The sequence below is a fragment of the Eptesicus fuscus genome, chromosome 15 (assembly GCF_027574615.1).
Source record: "Eptesicus fuscus isolate TK198812 chromosome 15, DD_ASM_mEF_20220401, whole genome shotgun sequence".
NCBI lineage: Eukaryota > Metazoa > Chordata > Mammalia > Chiroptera > Vespertilionidae > Eptesicus > Eptesicus fuscus.
The window spans coordinates 77842889-77861789 of record NC_072487.1 but is presented as its reverse complement, the minus strand read 5'-3'; the positions used below and the strand labels follow the sequence as shown (position 1 = coordinate 77861789).

Here is an 18901-nt window from a genome sequence, read left to right as displayed (position 1 = left end):
CTCCCTCCCTGCCTCTTACCCTCTACCCACCCTTTCACCTATCGATCCACCCATCCATCCATCCACCATCCATCCATCCATATATCCCTCCCTCCATCCATCCCCCTTTCATAAATCCAGTAGCAATTCTTGAGCATCTCCCAACTGCTAGCCGCTGCATCACACACAGGGGCACAGCCATGCCCAGAGCCGCACTGCCTGGCAGCGCCCACTCCCCCTAACACCTCGGCCTTCCGTCGTGCCCCGTGGACGAGGTCAGATGCAACCCAGGCCATGCATCCAGCAGGCTTTCCCTGAGGCCCCTCAAGCCAGGCCGCCCCTCTCTGGCCAGAGGCTGGGTGGCTCCAGCGCCTGTGGCCCCTTCACCCCCACCCCTGGTTCTGCTGGGTTCAGCCAGAGCTGGGAGGACAGTGCCATGAGCTCAACCCAAGGAGTGAGGCCATCCTGCCCGTCAGAACCACAGGCCCAGCCAGGCGCCAGCCCTCCCGCCTCTCACGTGGCGAAGGTGTGCGAGCCCTTCCCTGTGCCAGGGAGGCAGGGAGAGCCGCAGGAGGACCCGGAGTGGCCTCCACCCCGTCACTGAGCCTGGTCCCTGGACGGCCCCGGGGGGTGGGGCAAGGCGCCGGTGTGCACAGCTCTGCAGCGGGATCTGCACCCTCCCCGGCTGCCCACACTGGCCCAGGGACGGGTGACGAGGGTGACGAGGGTGACTCAATGGCAGAATGGAGTCATGGTCCTAGAGTCCAGACTAGGCCCATCAGCACCTGATCCGGGAGGCGCGCGGCCCAGCTTGGGTTCCACACCCCCGTGAGGAGCCGGAGCTCGGAACTCCGCAGGCAGAGCCGGCTCCTCGCACCCTCTCCCAGGCAGCCGCGTGGCCCTGCCTCTGGCCACGCACGGTGGACCCCCCTTCCGCAGTGACGCTGACCGCAGCCCCGCAGCCCGCCGCCACCCTGCGCGGTCTCCTCCCTCTCAGGGACGGGGGGGGGGGGGGGGGGGCGGGTGCAGGCCGGGGCCCCACCATGGCACACGGGCATCGCAGCTCAGCACCTCACCTGCCTCCCCACTGACACCCGACCCAGAGGGCCCGCTCAGCAAGGTCCTGACATCCTCCACCTCCGTGACTGTCAGAGCTGCCTCTCCCCTCCCCTCCCCCCCTTCCCCTCCCTCCCACCAGATGGCAGGCTCCTGGCTCACAGTTTAAACTCTCAGCAGAAGAGAACTTACGACAGGAACAGTGAATCAAAACCACACGTTTTTATGGAGCAACAGGACTTCTAGTTCAAATTCCATCCAACTCAAATAAAACATCCCCTCTCCCGGCAGCCTGCCATCGGCACGGTGCTCTCACGGGCAGTCACGGGAGGGACAGGGGCTCGGGGCGGCGGGGGCGGCGTGATGGCAGCACTTGGCGTACCCTCGATGGAGCAGCTGCCTGGCGAGGGGCCTGGACGCGCCCCGCCCACCACGGCGTCCCCGTGCCCAGGCCGCCAGCCCCAGGAGCGCAGGCTGCGCCTGGTCCTACCTCTGACCCCCGGCCGAGCCCGCTAATCACTCACTCAGCTCTAATGCCACCCCTGGTGCCCGCCGCGCCCAGCCCCTCGCTCCGACCACGGCCAGCTTCTCCTTTTACGCGCGCTTCTTTCCCGGCCAGGTCAGTAGGCCCGGCTGAGCCCTAGAAGCTTCTGCCAGCCCGCCCGGCTCGTGACGGCACCCCGCTCTGCTGCCAGCCTCGATGCCAGGGCAGCCACCAGCGGCCCGTCTCCGGCCGCAGCCACCGGGCAGCCGAGGGCACCAGCTGCCGGACCCCAGGACGCACGCGTCCTCGGCCTCGCTGCGCGAGGAGCATTTCGCAGAGGGAATCGGTTCTGCCTTTTCGATCATGAGATTGCATCCAGCCGGCACCTCTGCTGTGAGCGGGCTGGGGGTGGGGTGGGGGGGGGTCACAGAGCTTGCGTCAGGGAGCTTTGCCACCTCGGGGCCGTGGGCATAGAATATGGACGTCCCGTTTGCCCAAATCCGGCTGACCCCGCGCCTCCCAGCCTGGCTGTCTGTGACGCACTCCTGGTCCCTCTTCTGTGCCCTTAGCTCTGCGTTCCCCTCCCAGCGACACCCCGCCTCCCCCCCCCCGGGCCTCTCCCGCCCAGCAGGCCGGGGTCCCTCGTGTCGCTTTTCCTGCGACTTTATAGCCTGGTTTTAACGGAAGCGCTTCACACTCAGGAAGGGAACACAGACGATGTGAGAATACACGGGCTCCCGCTGGAGGGGGCGGGGGAGGGGAAGGGGGGGAAAGGGGGGAAGGGGGGGAAGTCGGCAAGCCTGCGGCCCCGGAACAACCCAGCCTCCAGCCGCCGGCGCGCACGGCCACACGTCTGCAGAGAGCCGGGGGCGGACGGCGCAGCCCGGGGCTCGAGGCCAGCACACCTGGGCTTCCATCGCAACCAAGCGAACCTGAAGAGTTTCCCCGGAAGCACGGAGCCTGGTTTTCAGGTCGGCATAACGGGAGGGGGGCGGGCACGCCAGGTGGGGGCTGCGGGGAGGGAGCGCCAGGGCCGCACGGACTTCACCCGTGACCGGCCAGTGACCGGCCACCGAGTCCCTGCTCCGGCCCGAGCGGCCCGAGCTCCTCACACTGACGCTCGGCCGTGATGTTTTCATCGTGAGTCACCGTGGAAAAGCGGGCTCCCGCCAGGCGCGAGGTCATTCTTTCCATGGGCTTTGGAGAGGCGTGGGATCGGGAGCAGGTCTGACACCATGAACGTGAGGTTAAAGGAAGATCTTCCTGGGCCCTGGGCCCTGCACCCTGGTCCCAGCCTGAGACGCCCCACGACCTGGCAGTCCAGCCCCATCCACCTCTCACCTGCCCCTCCAGGCCCATCCACCTCTCACCTGCCCCTCCAGGCCCCATCCAACTCTCACCTGCCCCTCCAGGCCCCATCCAACTCTCACCTGCCCCTCCAGGCCCCATCCGACTCTCACCTGCCCCTCCAGGCCCCATCCAACTCTCACCTGCCCCTCCAGGCCCCATCCAACTCTCACCTGCCCCTCCAGCCCCATCCACTTCTCACCTGCCCCTCCAGGCCCATCCAACTCTCACCTGCCCCTCCAGGCCCATCCACTTCTCACCTGCCCCTCCAGGCCCATCCAACTCTCACCTGCCCCTCCAGGCCCCATCCGACTCTCACCTGCCCCTCCAGGCCCCATCCGACTCTCACCTGCCCCTCCAGCTGCTGCCCCTGGGGCCTGGCTCCTGGCTACTCACACCTGCGCTGGTGCAGCTGCAAAATGCCACACAAGAGACTCCATGGGGAGCGGGGGCCGAGGGTGCAGGGATGGGCGGGGGATGGCCACGTCCCAGCCTCATGGGACCCTGAAGTGGCTGGAGGGACTGAAGGGCCAGCTCAGTGAGCTGAGAGGGGGCGCTGCGTCCCCAGACCCAGAGGTGGGCTGCAGAGCCAGCGTGAGGGCCAGGCGGACGGGTCTCCTCCTCAAAAGCCCACCAGGCTTTAAAAGAACTTGGGTCTCAGCCCCGTCCCTGCCCCTGTGCGGCCTGGACAGGGGGAGGCCCGGCCCAGCCAGGCACTGGGAGGCCCGCACACTCGGAGGCCCGCGCACTCGGAGGCCCGCACACTCGGAGGCCCGCACACTCGGAGGCCCGCACACTCGGAAGCCCGCGCACTCGGAGGCCCGCACACTCGGAGGCCCGCGCACTGGGAGGCCCGCACACTCGGAGGCCCGCGCACTGGGAGGCCCGCACACTCGGAGGCCCGCACACTCGGAGGCCCGCACACTCGGAGGCCCGCACACTGGGAGGCCCGCGCACTGGGAGGCCCGCGCACTCGGAGGCCCGCTCACTCGGAGGCCCGCGCACTGGGAGGCCCGCACACTGGGAGGCCCGCGCACTGGGAGGCCCGCACACTGGGAGGCCCGCACACTCGGAGGCCCGCACACTCGGAGGCCCGCGCACTGGGAGGCCCGCGCACTGGGAGGCCCGCGCACTCGGAGGCCCGCGCACTCGGAGGCCCGCACACTCGGAGGCCCGCACACTGGGAGGCCCGCACACTCGGAGGCCCGCGCACTGGGAGGCCCGCGCACTCGGAGGCCCGCGCACTCGGAGGCCCGCACACTCGGAGGCCCGCACACTCGGAGGCCCGCACACTGGGAGGCCCGCACACTGGGAGGCCCGCGCACTCGGAGGCCCGCACACTCGGAGGCCCGCACACTGGGAGGCCCGCACACTCGGAGGCCCGCACACTCGGAGGCCCGCACACTCGGAGGCCCGCACACTGGGAGGCCCGCACACTGGGAGGCCCGCACACTGGGAGGCCCGCGCACTCGGAGGCCCGCGCACTGGGAGGCCCGCACACTCGGAGGCCCGCGCACTGGGAGGCCCGCACACTCGGAGGCCCGCACACTCGGAGGCCCGCACACTCGGAGGCCCGCACACTCGGAGGCCCGCACACTCGGAGGCCCGCGCACTCGGAGGCCCGCACACTCGGAGGCCCGCACACTCGGAGGCCCGCACACTCGGAGGCCCGCGCACTGGGAGGCCCGCACACTCGGAGGCCCGCACACTGGGAGGCCCGCACACTCGGAGGCCCGCACACTCGGAGGCCCGGCCCAGCCCGGCACTGGGAGGCCCGCACACTGGGAGGCCCGCACACTCGGAGGCCCGCACACTGGGAGGCCCGCACACTCGGAGGCCCGCACACTGGGAGGCCCGCACACTCGGAGGCCCGCACACTCGGAGGCCCGCACACTCGGAGGCCCGCGCACTCGGAGGCCCGCACACTCGGAGGCCCGCACACTCGGAGGCCCGCACACTGGGAGGCCCGCACACTCGGAGGCCCGCACACTCGGAGGCCCGCGCACTGGGAGGCCCGCGCACTGGGAGGCCCGCACACTCGGAGGCCCGCACACTGGGAGGCCCGCGCACTCGGAGGCCCGCGCACTGGGAGGCCCGCGCACTGGGAGGCCCGCGCACTGGGAGGCCCGCGCACTGGGAGGCCCGCGCACTCGGAGGCCCGCACACTGGGAGGCCCGCACACTCGGAGGCCCGCGCACTGGGAGGCCCGCGCACTCGGAGGCCCGCACACTCGGAGGCCCGCACACTCGGAGGCCCGCACACTCGGAGGCCCGCACACTCGGAGGCCCGCGCACTGGGAGGCCCGCGCACACGGAGGCCCGCGCACTCGGAGGCCCGCACACTCGGAGGCCCGCGCACTGGGAGGCCCGCGCACTCGGAGGCCCGCGCACTCGGAGGCCCGCACACTCGGAGGCCCGCGCACTCGGAGGCCCGCACACTCGGAGGCCCGCACACTCGGAGGCCCGCGCACTCGGAGGCCCGCGCACTCGGAGGCCCGCACACTGGGAGGCCCGCACACTCGGAGGCCCGCGCACTCGGAGGCCCGCACACTCGGAGGCCCGCACACTCGGAGGCCCGCGCACTCGGAGGCCCGCGCACTGGGAGGCCCGCACACTGGGAGGCCCGCGCACTGGGAGGCCCGCGCACTGGGAGGCCCGCACACTGGGAGGCCCGCGCACTCGGAGGCCCGCGCACTCGGAGGCCCGCGCACTGGGAGGCCCGCGCACTCGGAGGCCCGCGCACTCGGAGGCCCGCGCACTCGGAGGCCCGCGCACTCGGAGGCCCGCGCACTGGGAGGCCCGCACACTGGGAGGCCCGCGCACTCGGAGGCCCGCGCACTGGGAGGCCCGCACACTGGGAGGCCCGCGCACTCGGAGGCCCGCGCACTGGGAGGCCCGCACACTGGGAGGCCCGCGCACTCGGAGGCCCGCACACTCGGAGGCCCGCGCACTGGGAGGCCCGCGCACTCGGAGGCCCGCGCACTCGGAGGCCCGCGCACTCGGAGGCCCGCGCACTCGGAGGCCCGCGCACTGGGAGGCCCGCACACTGGGAGGCCCGCACACTCGGAGGCCCGCGCACTGGGAGGCCCGCGCACTGGGAGGCCCGCACACTGGGAGGCCCGCGCACTCGGAGGCCCGCGCACTGGGAGGCCCGCGCACTCGGAGGCCCGCACACTGGGAGGCCCGCGCACTGGGAGGCCCGCACACTGGGAGGCCCGCACACTGGGAGGCCCGCACACTCGGAGGCCCGCACACTGGGAGGCCCGCACACTCGGAGGCCCGCGCACTCGGAGGCCCGCGCACTCGGAGGCCCGCGCACTGGGAGGCCCGCGCACTCGGAGGCCCGCACACTCGGAGGCCCGCACACTCGGAGGCCCGCGCACTGGGAGGCCCGCACACTCGGAGGCCCGCACACTCGGAGGCCCGCGCACTCGGAGGCCCGCACACTCGGAGGCCCGCACACTCGGAGGCCCGCACACTCGGAGGCCCGCACACTCGGAGGCCCGCGCACTGGGAGGCCCGCACACTCGGAGGCCCGCACACTCGGAGGCCCGCACACTCGGAGGCCCGCACTTGGTGCCTGGCAGCACCTGAGCAGCTGGCCCGCCCTTCCCCCCTCCGGTCTCCAGAGAACAAGCCGTGGGGACGGGTGACCATGGGGCACGGGACACACTCTGTGCCAAGCTCCACAGAGGAAGGAACAGGCCCGGCACAACCGCAGAGAGAGCCGAGGCACCGACACAGGTGACGGCGCTGCCTAACCCATCACCTCTTCTACCAGCCCTGAGCGTGCTCATTTGTAGAAGAGGGTAATGTGACCTCCCTCACAGACACTACCTGAGGACCGGGTGCGGGTCCCTGCAGGAAGCTCAGTGGCCAAGATAAACAGCCATCACCACCACCATCACCATCACCACCACCATCATCACCGTCACCATCACCACCACCATCACCATTATCACCACCACCACCACCATCATCATCACCACCACCATCATCACCACCATCATCACCACCATCACCATCACCACCACCATCATCACCACCATCACCATCATCACCACCATCATTACCATCATCATCACCACCATCACCATCATCACCACCACCATGACCATCACCACCACCATCATCACCATCACCATCATCATCATCACCACCACCATCATCATCACCACCACCATCATCATCACCATCATCACCACCATCACCACCATCACCATCATCACCATCACCACCATCACCATCACCACCATCACCACCACCATCACCACCAATACCATCACCACCACCACCATCATCACCATCATCACCATCATCATCACCATCATCATCACCACCACCATCATCATCACCACCATCATCATCACCATCATCACCACCATCACCACCATCACCACCATCACCATCATCACCATCACCACCATCACACCGCCACCATCACCGCCACCATCACCACCAATACCATCACCACCACCACCACCATCACCACCATCATCATCACCACCATCATCACCATCACCATCACCACCACCACCATCACCATCACCACCACCACCAATACCATCACCACCACCACCACCATCACCATCACCACCACCATCATCACCACCATCACCATCACCACCACCAATACCATCACCACCACCACCACCATCACCACCATCACCATCATCACCATCACCACCATCACCACCACCATCACCATCATCACCATCACCACCATCATCACCATCACCGCCACCATCACCATCATCACCATCACCACCATCACCATCACCACCACCACCATCACCAACATTACCATCATCACCATCACCATCACCACCACCATCATCATCACCACCATCACCACCATCATCACCATCACCGCCACCATCACCATCATCACCATCACCACCATCACCGCCACCATCACCATCACCACCACCACCACCTGACAAAGACTCACCAGCCTCCCCACACGAGGCCGCCATCTCTGGCTGCTCGTTCTTTCATTCGTTCAACCAGCATGTGCGGCCTCTATGCTGAGCCGTGGACACGGTGAGTACGTCCGTGTTCCTGACCTCAAGTCTCAGCCTCCTGGCCCCTCCCTCCCTGGGAAGCAGCCCCAGCGACCGGGGACTGGCTGCCTGGGGAGGCCCCTGCACTGGCCTCACACACGGCCCCCACACACCACGGGGGGCCCTGTGATCGTCCCATCTCACAGATGGGGACCCTGAGTCTGACAGGCCCACCCGCCCGACCTCGGCGGGGCCGCCCATCGCGGTGGATTCTTCCTGTCTGTGCTCGTGGGAAAATGGCTTTTCTGGCTAAGGAAACGGTATCTGTTTCAGGACCTAATTTGTTAAAAGCTCGATAAAGCTGTTTCCTGACTCTCCCGTTAAAGGCACAGCCACGCGCACAGGCCTGGCAGTCACAGGCAGCACAGCACAGCGATGCAGGCTGACCCAACCCGCCCCTCCCACCCCCCCCGCCCCCCCCGCCCCCTCCTGCCCCCGAACTCCACTCGGGAAGCAGGCGGGGGCAGCAGCGACCCGGTCCCCGCCCTGAGCGGTACCCACGCCGAGCGCTTCACAGGGAGCCCAGGCAGGCTCCCCGACATCGCGTGAGGCGTATTCCTGGCCCCGTGTTTACAAACGGGAGTCCTAAGGTCCGGCACGTCACCTGCTGCACCTGGCTCCTCCCACCAGCAAGGTCTGCGCGGCAACCACTCCGCCCCGTCTGTGCAACCCCCGGCTCCCAGGACAGCCCGGCCGCCGCAGCGCGCCCGAGGGTGTGTCCCCGTAACTTGCAGAAGTTGGCACTGCCAGCGGGGTCCAGGCGCCAGCCCCCCTGCGCCCCACAGGCTCAGGGGCTGGAAACGGCTCTGCCAAGGCGGGCAGGCGGGCAGGCCCCACAGACCCCCGTCTCCACCAGGGGTGGCTGCTCGGACCCCTTCCTGGGTGTCCACGCCTCCCCCACCCGACGCTGGTGAGCGCCGAGAACGGCCCTAACACCTGCCAGCACGCCGTCCGTCCGGGAGGACAGTGCGGGGGCTGCCCTCACCTCTCGGGTGCCCGGGACGCCGCTGGCTCAGAGCCCGTCTGAACCGTGGCCGCCCGTTTTCCCAAAGCCCCACACGCTGGCCGAGCTCTCCCCCCACGTCCACCCACAGGCGGCTGCCCCTTCCCAGGCCGGCCCGCGGGTGTGAGAGGGCAGGTCTCCCCGCCACGCTGGTCTCTGGCAGACCCGGGTATCGGACCCCCTGGACGAGGGCGGCCTCCACGTCCTCACGGGGCCTCCCCACCCCCACGAGCCACACACGCTCATCGGGACGGCGGCAGGGGCTTCAGACCCGCAGAAGCCACGGCCACGTCGGACGCCAACCCGTCCACACCCCATCCACGGCGGACGCCAGCCAACCCCACCAACAGCCGCCCTCCGCTCACCTCGAACACGTCCTCGTCCAGGATCCGGGTGCCGAACACGATGATGCCGTTGGTGTCGATCGTGGGGTGGTCGCTGCGGTCCAGGAACTTGGTGGCCTTCTTCTTACAGTCCAGGATCAGGGTGACGTTTTTCCTGTGGACGCTGAGCGCGATCCTGTGCCACCTGCAGAGACACGGGCAGCCGGCGGGTGGAGGCGGCGCGGGGGCTCAGCGGCAGGTCACGGGGGACACGGGGAGGAGGCCCCTCTCCCTGCGATGGGACCCCGGCCACACCATGCACCCCCGCGACACGCCCTCCGCCCCGGATGCCTCCGATTCCTCGTCTCTCAGGCGGGGTCACCGTCTGAACCCAGAGTTCACGGGGAAGCGCCAAGCGCAGGCTCTGGAACCCAAGTGGGCTCGCGAGTGGGCCACGGGCCGGGGCACAGGAGGGGACAGCCCCGTGGGGGCCCCTGAACCCCACCACAGAGGGCAGGCTCCGGGGAAGGTGAGCTCGACGGGGACCGTGGCACCCCGGGACCCACACGGCACTCTTGGCGAGAAATTCCCGAGTCACGGAAGGCCTTCCTTGCCCGTGGCGTCCTCCGTGTCAGCCACTGAGGAGGCCACGGTCACACCGCCGGGCCGAGGGGTGCGCCCACAGAACCCGGGAAGCTCTGCCTGGCTTTTGTTGTTCCGTGCCACACCTGATGCGTCTGTGCCCGCCAGGGTTCCCTAAACCCTCTATGGGGCATGTGGGGTACAGCCGCACGACCTCCTCACGTCCCTTCCGAACGGAGGGGCTGGCGTCTGCCCTGCACCCAGGGGAGACGGAGGCCCAGGGAGAAGGGCCGGGACCAGCTCACGGGGCTCCCCGCCCAGTGCTCCCCGCCGGTGCTCCCCGGAGGGCCCTCGGCCCCGCTGCTGTAACGCACGGCCTGCGGGACGCCCCGTCTGCCCGCGGGCCCCGGGGGCCTGCCCCGACGCTCCAGGGGGCCTGGGTGGCCGAGCGGCGCCCACTTACTTGCCATCCGACAGGTTGATGCCCCGGAAGAGGGGGTAATCCTCCGGCCCCGGCCGCCCCGTGTGGTCCTCGTACAGGAAGACGGGGGAGCGGCCCAGCTCCAGGCCGAGCTGCTGGATGCCCTGCTCGTTGTAGACGGAGACCAGGAAGGCCTGGCTGCCCTTCTTGGCTTTCACGGTGGTGAGGATGGAGAAGTCCTCGGGAAACGCAGACGCTGGGGCAGAGGGCAGAGGGCAGAGGGCAGAGGTCAGAGGGCCATCGGGAAGCTGCCAACCACGCCCAGCCACCACACACCAACACGCTCAGGGACCTGGCACCCCGGCCGCCGAGGACGGTGCCCCTGGATCACACTGTTCCTGCAGCCCCGGCTGTCCCCTCATGGCCAAGCCCGGCCCCTTGAGGCTCAGTTCAAGTGCAAAGCTATCGGGTCCTTCCAGCTGCGGGCTCCCGCGGCCGGCCCGCTCCGCCCCCACCCGGTAACACATCTGCGCAGAAGTCCTAGCGGGGACCCCGGGATGTGAGCGCCCCGGGCAGGCTGTCTCAGGGCACCTCGGACCCTCTGCGCGCCCAGAGCTGGGCCTAGCGGAGGGCGTGTTGTTCAGCCCCTTATGGGGGAGCAAGGGGGGCAGGCAGGGGGTCGACTAGAATCGCACTTCTTGCCATTTCCTGGTTGACACGCAAAACAGAGAAAAGGTAGAAAGAAACCAAGACTTCCATCCAGACTGGAAAGAACCAAACACAGAAACAAAGCAAGGACCCTGCCGTGTGGATGGCGGGAAGGCTCCGGCGGCCGGGCCGGGCCCACTGAGGCCATCAAAGCCAGACCCCTGCGGGCCTGCCTGCCCCGCTCGCTCCAGACCTCTCTGCACGCACACGCACACACACACACACACACACGCACACGCACGTATGCACCCCTTCCCTCCGGCCAGGCGCCCCTCGACTCTCCTGCCGCCGTGTGCGTTTGCAGCTCTGCCAGGAGCCTGGGCGCGCGGGCTAACGGACGTGCGGTCCAGCGGCCAGAACGCTCCGTCCGGTCAGCGCACTCCTCAGCGTGGCCGGAGGCGCGGCGCCCACAGAGGGGTCCGACGGACACGCTGCGTGGGGAGGGGACACGCTCTGTGCTACGAGGGCTGTGGGCCGGGCTTAGGGCCTGGAGGAGGAGAGGATCGTGATCAGCTGCTCCTTCGGGCAGGTAACAAGGTCGCCCAGACGGCCCGGATGGCCGGCCCTGCAGGAAGCTGTCTGGGGGTGCCCTCTGCTGGCGGAACGGCCGCGTGGCCGGGCAGCTGGCCTCCGCTTCTGGTCACTGGAGCAGGGCGTGCAGGGTGCCAGGCTGTGGGGAGGGGACATCCCGGGCGGCCTGAGACTTCGCCTGCTGTGGCCTCGCGTCCCCGGGGACCAGGTGGAGCGATCTGGCGAGGGCGAGGGTGGGTGTGGGGGCACCGCCGTTTCAGACACCGAGATCAATGTCCCCTAAAGCATGGCGGGTGTGAGGCCGAGGCAGAGGCGGGCTGCTCTGGATGCATGAAAACGAGACCCCGCAGTTCTCCGGGAGGGCGAGCCGGCCCTGACAGTGACCTCCGTCTGCACTGAGGGTCAGACAGTCCCGAGGCTGGACCCCTGGACCCGGGGCGACTGGGGCGCCCCGAGGGGGGCTCCTGAAGGGACGCGTGCCTCCGAGTGACCTCATCAACCAGAAGTGGCGTCCTTACAAAGCGCCGACCACGCCGGACAGGTCTGAGGGGAGGCGGAGGGACAGTGGGGGCGCAGCGCAGAGTGAGGGGGAGAGGGCGCCGGAGGCGAAGATGCAGCCCCTGAAAGAGTGCGTCCCTCGGGACCCAGCGGGGACGCGGGACGAGCAGAGAACCATCCCTGGTCAAAAGAGAGCCCGGCTCTGGGTCAAGGCCACGTTCAAGCCACGAGAAGGGGCCCAGCTGCTAACAATCACAGGGCACGTCTATGGCGGCCGCCTCCGCCCAGGCCCGGCCCTTCCGACCGGGATCAGAGACGAGCTCACTCGGGCCGGGAGCTCATCCCTCTCAGCCCGCGGCCCCTCCTCCAGGGGAGCCCCGAGCGGCTCCCTGACGCTGGGCGGTGGGAGGGGTGCCTTATACCACCCGCGGCCGATGACGGACAACTCGGACGCGGTCTCAGCAGCTAACATCCCCCCCCCCTCCACCCCCGCTCTGGGCAGGTAATTAGCAGTCCGGCTCCGTGCTCGGCCATCGATCCTCATTAAGAGCCGGCTCTCTCGCTGGGAGGTGTGATGTGTGATTCATGCATCTCTCGGGGTCACTGCCCCCCATTAAGCTTCTGTCTGGAAGCGCTGCCTTTCCCACGACCCTGAGGCTTCCCTCCGCGCCCCCCCCCCCCCCCCCCGCCTCCCGGCCCAGGAGCAGCCTCCCTCCGTGCGCTCGGGGCCTGGCAGCCGGCGGCACGGAGGACAGACACCTGCTGGAGGGCAGGGTCCTCGAGGCCCACCGCCCCCTCCGGTGACATCAAACCCGGCTCGTTCCTGGGCTTCCCAGAAACCCGAGCGCGATCTCGCCGCTCCTGGACGAGGCGGGAGGGGAGACGGGCTCACACACACATACACACCGCACCCCGCGCACCCCGAGTCTCTCACCAGGGTACAGCTGCTTGGTGGGCGCGCTGAGCTGGGCGTCCTTCGTGACTCTGTAAGCAACATCCGGGCCCCTGGAAGACCGCCGCGTGGAGCAGAACCCCGTTGTCTTGGTTACGCCGTCGGGCAAGGTGTGAAAATCTAGAACCTTCAGGAGGTCTGCTGGCTGAGCTGAAAGGACAAGGGGGGGGGGGGAGGTTAGCCACAGGCGCGCCGAGACCCGAGTGGGGAGGGAGGCGGGGGCGGTGGCTGCACCGAAGCCCACCCAGAGCCGCCCTGAAGCCGGGGCGCGGGGGGGGGGGGGGGGGGAGTGGATCCCGCTTTGGAGAGTCGCTCCCTCGTCCAGGCAGGCAGCCGGTTCCCGCCCCAGGTCCACACCCCAGCAGCCCCGTGCTCCGCCTGACGGCCACCCCGTCCCGATCGGAACCGACACCGCGTTCCCCCCCCCAAGTCCCGGTGCGGGGGCAGGGGGTGCAAGTGCCGGACACGCCAGCCTGGTTCCCGAAACCCCCCCCCCCCAAACCCCCCCCCCCCCCCCCCCCCCGCCTCAGCTGGTGGCGGTCAGACCGCTGCGGAGGGAGGCGCCGTGCAGGGCGCTCAGGCGGATGACTGACAGCTCAGAAACCTCACGTGCAAGTTCTGAGTGTTGGTGCCTCGGGTGTCTGCAGGGTAGGCCGGGCGCATCTGATCCCCATCGGCACCCAATTAAAAGGCAATCTCCCCACAACCGTTCACAGCGGTATCCGGGAGACAAGACGGCGCGGAGCCACGGCGAGGGAGGAGCGGGCCCCTGCGCGCCTCCTGGAAGGCCCTGCCCTCACCCTGGGCTCGCGGAGAGGGCGGGGGAAGCCGGCGTCCCACGGAAGCCACACACGGACTGCGCAGCTCGACTCTCCCGCGCCCACGTGCAAAAGACTGCCTCCCGTGCCCGCCCTCAACAAAGCCAGTTTCACGTGGGAAGTTCAACTCCTGTTGCCACCAACGCAAGGCCCCTCGGCGTCCCGGCTGAGAAAATACCACGGGCTTGGCGTCACGGTGACTGGGCTCAGGTGCAGCTGGGGGGCCATCTCCCGGGGCTCAGGGAGCGCCCGTCTGAGATGCAGAGAGACAGACTCCCACCAGCTTGTTTGGGCGCCTGGATCAAGCTGTTCCTGAAGAAGGATCAGCTACTTAAGCCAGTGGTCGGCAAACTGCGGCTCTCGAGCCACATGCGGCTCTTTGGCCCCTTGAGTTTTTAGCTAAGGCCAGCTTAGGAGGACCCTAATTAAGTTAATAACAATGTACCTACCTACATAGTTTAAGTTTAAAAAACGTGGCTCTCCAAAGAAATTTCAATCGTTGTCCTGTTGATATTTGGCTCTGCGGACTAATGAGTTTGCCGACCACTGGCCTAAGCCAATGCGCTGTCCTCACGCTTACACCAATTGGCGTTCGATTCGGACCCCTGCTACGAGAAGGTCGGCGCCCGCTGCTTGTGCCACTGTGCCCTGGGGGCCTGGCCTGCTTACTCTGCAGTGGCCAGCTCACCGCCTTGCTCCCCAGCGGGGTTGTTACCGGCCGGGGGCCTACGCAGAGGGAAGCCCCACGTTTTTAACAAGGGCGCACGACCTGGAGGGGAGAAAGGACCCCATGTCGGTCTCCCGTGGAGCTCAGCACAACCATCGGGGGCGGGGCCGGTGGCCCCACTGTTGTCCGGACAAGACAGACAGGCCTGTGCCGGGAGGGCGGCCTGGAAGGGGAGCCGGTGCCCGGCCAGGGTGGTCAGTGCCGGCTCTGTGGACGTGCCATCCTCAACCACGACAAGCTGGGAGGGAGGGGCCCACGGCAGGGTGGGCAGGGTCCGCGGTGACGGGGGGGACGGGAGGGGAAGCAGCTCTTCTCGGGCACAAAGCACGGCCCAGGCAGTGCCCCCACGCTCCACGCACCCCGACCCCAGTCCCGAGGCCCTGCCTCCAGCGGAAGCACTGCCACAGCCCAGCTCTGCGCAGCCGTCTGTCACTTTAACAAGAGCCCAGAGCCCGGCCGGCGAGGCTCAGGGGCCGAGCATCGGCCTATGAACCGGGAGGTCGCAGTTTGGCTCCCGGCCGGGGCACAGGCCCGCGTGGCGGGCTCCATCCCCAGTGCGGAGCGTGCAGGAGGCAGCCGATCGGTGATTCTCTCTCATCACTGATGCTTCTCTCTCTCTCCCTCTCCCTTCGTCTCTGAAATAAATGAAGTGTATCTTTAAAAAACCAAGAGAGACCAGAAACACGGGACATGGATTTCCCAGCTCAGGAAGGAATGCCAGGTAGGACAGAGGGAGGGGCAGTGTGGGGGCCAGCGCCCGGGTCGCCGCCTCCCGCGGCCCTTTGATCTCCCTGGGAGTGCTCAGCTCGGACCCAGCGCCCAGCCGCCACGAGGGGTGGTCAGTCCCTCCCACGCGGGCGGCACCGCCGGAGAGCTCAGCACCAGGGACTCCGGCCTCGGCCCCCGCGGGACACCAGACGCAGCGCTGGCGCAGGTGCCCGGCACAGCCCCAGGCCTGGCCTCGCCCGTGGGAAGAGACGGCCGTGCCAGCCGCTGGCTCACCTGCCGCCGTGACACCGTGCCGAGCGCTGGCTCATCCCTGAGACCGGGCTCCAAGGCCGGCGGCCAGGGAGGATCAGACCGGCCTGATGCTCTTCCCAGACGCCGCGGCCCTGTGTTCTCGATCGCTGGCGGGAGAGCTGTTCCCAGGCCGCTCGCCGCCGCAGCGAGTTGAAAAGGCCACGGACCTTTCCAGGCCCCGTGCCACCTCCTGCTGGCCAGGGCGCCCGGGCAGAGCTCGAGGGTGTTCTCATGTTTTGTAAAAGGCGTGGCAGGCGTCCGAGAGGAAGCGGGCGGGACAGGGCCTCCTGGGCGAGCAGCCTCCCCTGTCGGGCCGTCTCTCCGCTCCTCCTGGACGGGGCCCCGCGGGAAACAGGCCCCGGCCCCGTGCCCACTGCCCAGAGCGGGCGAGCGGGACTCTGCCTGATGCCAGGGCACCGGTGACCCTGCCCGCCGACAGGAAGCGCAGCCAGCGGGAAGGCGGCGGGAGGAGGAAGTGGGAGTAGCTGAGTTCCGGGTACCAGGTGCCAGGAGGCAGCAGCAGGAGCTGGAAAGGAAGGCGAGGTGACCGGGTGACGCAGGAGGAGCTCAAATGCAGACCGTGGGGCGGACAGGCAGGCAGACGGGCGGGCGGATCCATCACCGACCACGCGAGAGCCATCTCGGCGCCTCACGACGCCGTTCCCACGATCCCCTCAGTCAGCGGCCTGCGCTCCTCGGAGCCGAGACCCGAGACCCGAGACCTGTCACCGGGCCCGCCGCCCCTCACTTCACGGCCGCAGCACACGAGATGCTGACCCAGCCGCCCGGACGCAGCACGACCCCCCGTGGGCGGGTGGGACCCAGAGTGGAACCCCAGGGGAGGGCCCAGCCCACGCCGGGGGCCCGGGGGCCTGGCACCCAGCCCTGCCCAGCAGGATGGCCCTCCGCGCCAGCCAGCGGGACCTGGCGGGCAGATCGCTCACCTCCTCCCGGGAACCCGGCGTGGGCTGGGGGCTGGGCCGGGCCTCGGCACCCAGGGCAGCAGGTGGGGGGCGGCTGCTGTCGGCGGAACGGACACTGGTTCCTGGGCGTCAGCTCGAGTCAGGGTGCCCCTCCTCAGAGCTCAGAGGAAAGACGACGGGGCCAGGCCCCTCTCAGGCCCAGCAGCCCCTTCCTTTGCCAGTGGGACCCCCGCCCCCAGGGCAGCACCCTCCTCCGCCGACAGCGGGCAGCCCGCCTTCAGGAGGGGACGGAGGAGCGAAGCCAGACAAGCAGGTGGAGGGCCTGGGGTCACCGCCCTGTGGCCCATGCTACCAGCACTGCCAGCCCCTCCGGAGGGAACACCCAGGAAGGGGCGACCCTGAGCAGGTGCTGATGCCAGCAGCTCCAGTGCCCAGCCCTCCCCAGCCCAGCAGCAGGGAGGGGGCTTCAGACCAAGGGACTGAGCCAAGGACCCCCAGACCGCACTGCAGGGTTTAATTATTCACCCCCAGGGAGGGGCGGGGCCTTCCGTGTGGGCGGGGCTCAGTCCTCGGCAGAGTGCCCAAGACCCGGCCCTGGCACTGGGTCCTGTCAGGCAGGGACAAGGGAATGATGACTTGGTGGGACTTCACCTTGTAAATTAGCCCACCTCGCCGGGCGCTGAGCAGGAGGCCGCTCTGCTGGCCCGGAGTGGGGTGCGAGGGGGATTGGATGAGAAGCCTGAGTGGTCTAGCTCCCTCCGGCCTCGGGCGCACAGGGCCTGCCTGGCCCTTGGCCTGAACCCACCCCCTTCCTGCCCTCCTCTTCATAAAGGTCACACCCCACCTGCCGCTGGTGAGGATGCCTGACGCCCAGGCCCCGTGGGTGGGGCTGACGGTGTGCTGGGGGACCCCAGCCTGGGTCCGGGTTGGGGGTGGCGGCTCTCAGAAGCTGCCCTCTGAGCCTCGGAACCCTAACATCCCTCTGGACCCACGAGGTCACTTCCCCTCAGCCCCCCAGTGCTGGTGCCCCGCTGCCCCATCAGGGCTCTCAGGGCTGTTCCCATCCCCACCAGTCACCAGGCCCCGGGCCCTTCTCAAACCACAGGGCCCACGGGGCCCAGCCCTGGGAGGGGTGAGGTGAGGGCTTCACGTCACCTTCAGAAGGTAGTTTCACCGCCCCCCCCCCCGCCTTCCCCTCAGGGCCTCAGGGCCTCGGGACTGAGCTGGTCTGGGCGGGTCTGTCTCCGTCCTGAGGTCCACGTACCGGCCTTCACCACTAAGGCAAAGCCACAGGACACTCGGGACCGGTTCCAAGCAGCGCTCTTGGGAACGGTGAGGCAGGGATCTGGGGTCCCCTGCATCCCCCGGGGAACGCTGCTGACCCCTCCGGCAGGGGCTCGAGGTCACATTGGGACGCCCAGGCCTCCCGCCCCGGAGCTCCGTGGCCCGACATTGGCCACCAAGCCCTCCAGACCCGGGTGCGGGGCCAGGGCCCGCCGGGGATTGGGCCACGGAGCCGTGAGCGAGCCGGCTGGCCGTGCCAACTGCAGGGAGGGGCGGCGGGGGCGCTGCGCTCCTTCCAGAGTCAGCGCCATTGTCCTGAGAGAACGTGTCCGGGCCCTCAGTGACCACCAGTCTCCATCTTTAGGCTCTCAGACTCTGACTGCAGGTCAGGGGCCAGAGGTACGCAGGCGCCCCACCTTCACTCTGTGGGAGCACCCCCTGGGAGCACCCCTGCAACCCCTGCTGGCCTTGCCAGCTCCCGTCTCACGGCTCCGGGAAGCAGAAAGAGCCGCAGCTCCTACAGGATCAAGGGGCTGAGGCCCCCATCCCCCACCCCTGCACCAGCCTCCACGGCACCCCATCCGGGAGGCCCACCCAGCAGGTCCGGGAACAAACAAGCCCTTTGGAGACTCCAGCGGACCGTCAACCGACCACGGGAGCAGGCACGGGCCAGTGACACGGCGAGGGCCCGGGACAGCGGGCAGGGCCACCTGGAGCCCGGACAGAAGTCCTGTCCCCGCCCGTGACTCGTGCCCACACCAGGCCGTCATGGGGTGAGACCTGAGCCCCCAGGCTGGGACCTCCCATCCTCCACCTCCCGTTCAGGCGCCCCCATCACCCCCCGCTGTGGCCAGAGGCTGTCAGGTACCTTCGTGAGGCTTGGACACACGTATGTGCCACCACCAGTTTGAGGCCACCTACATCCGGCCTGGCAACCCGCGAGGTGGGCAGAGAGCCCTCCACACACCACACACACACATATACCACACACACCACATAAACACACACACACACACATATACCACATACACACACACACATATATACCACACACATACACACACCACACATACACACACATACACACACACACCACACAACACACACACACATACATAGTACACACTGTTACTTCAGAGTCAGTCCTGCGCCCACGTGGGCTCGCAGGAGGCGGTGGCGGGCG

General features: G+C 68.5%; 1 protein-coding gene across 1 annotated transcript in view; it reads right to left on the bottom strand.

The window, feature by feature from the left end:
• Positions 1–18901, bottom strand: part of COL5A1 (collagen type V alpha 1 chain) — a 103801-nt gene that overhangs the window by 67746 nt on the left and 17154 nt on the right. Inside the window, exons 2-4 of the mRNA XM_054726870.1 lie at positions 12929–13096; positions 10300–10513; positions 9297–9459 (exon numbers count right to left, since the gene is read on the bottom strand). Of these exons, the coding sequence (XP_054582845.1) occupies positions 9297–9459; positions 10300–10513; positions 12929–13096 (545 nt within the window). The remainder of the gene's footprint in view (positions 1–9296; positions 9460–10299; positions 10514–12928; positions 13097–18901) is intronic.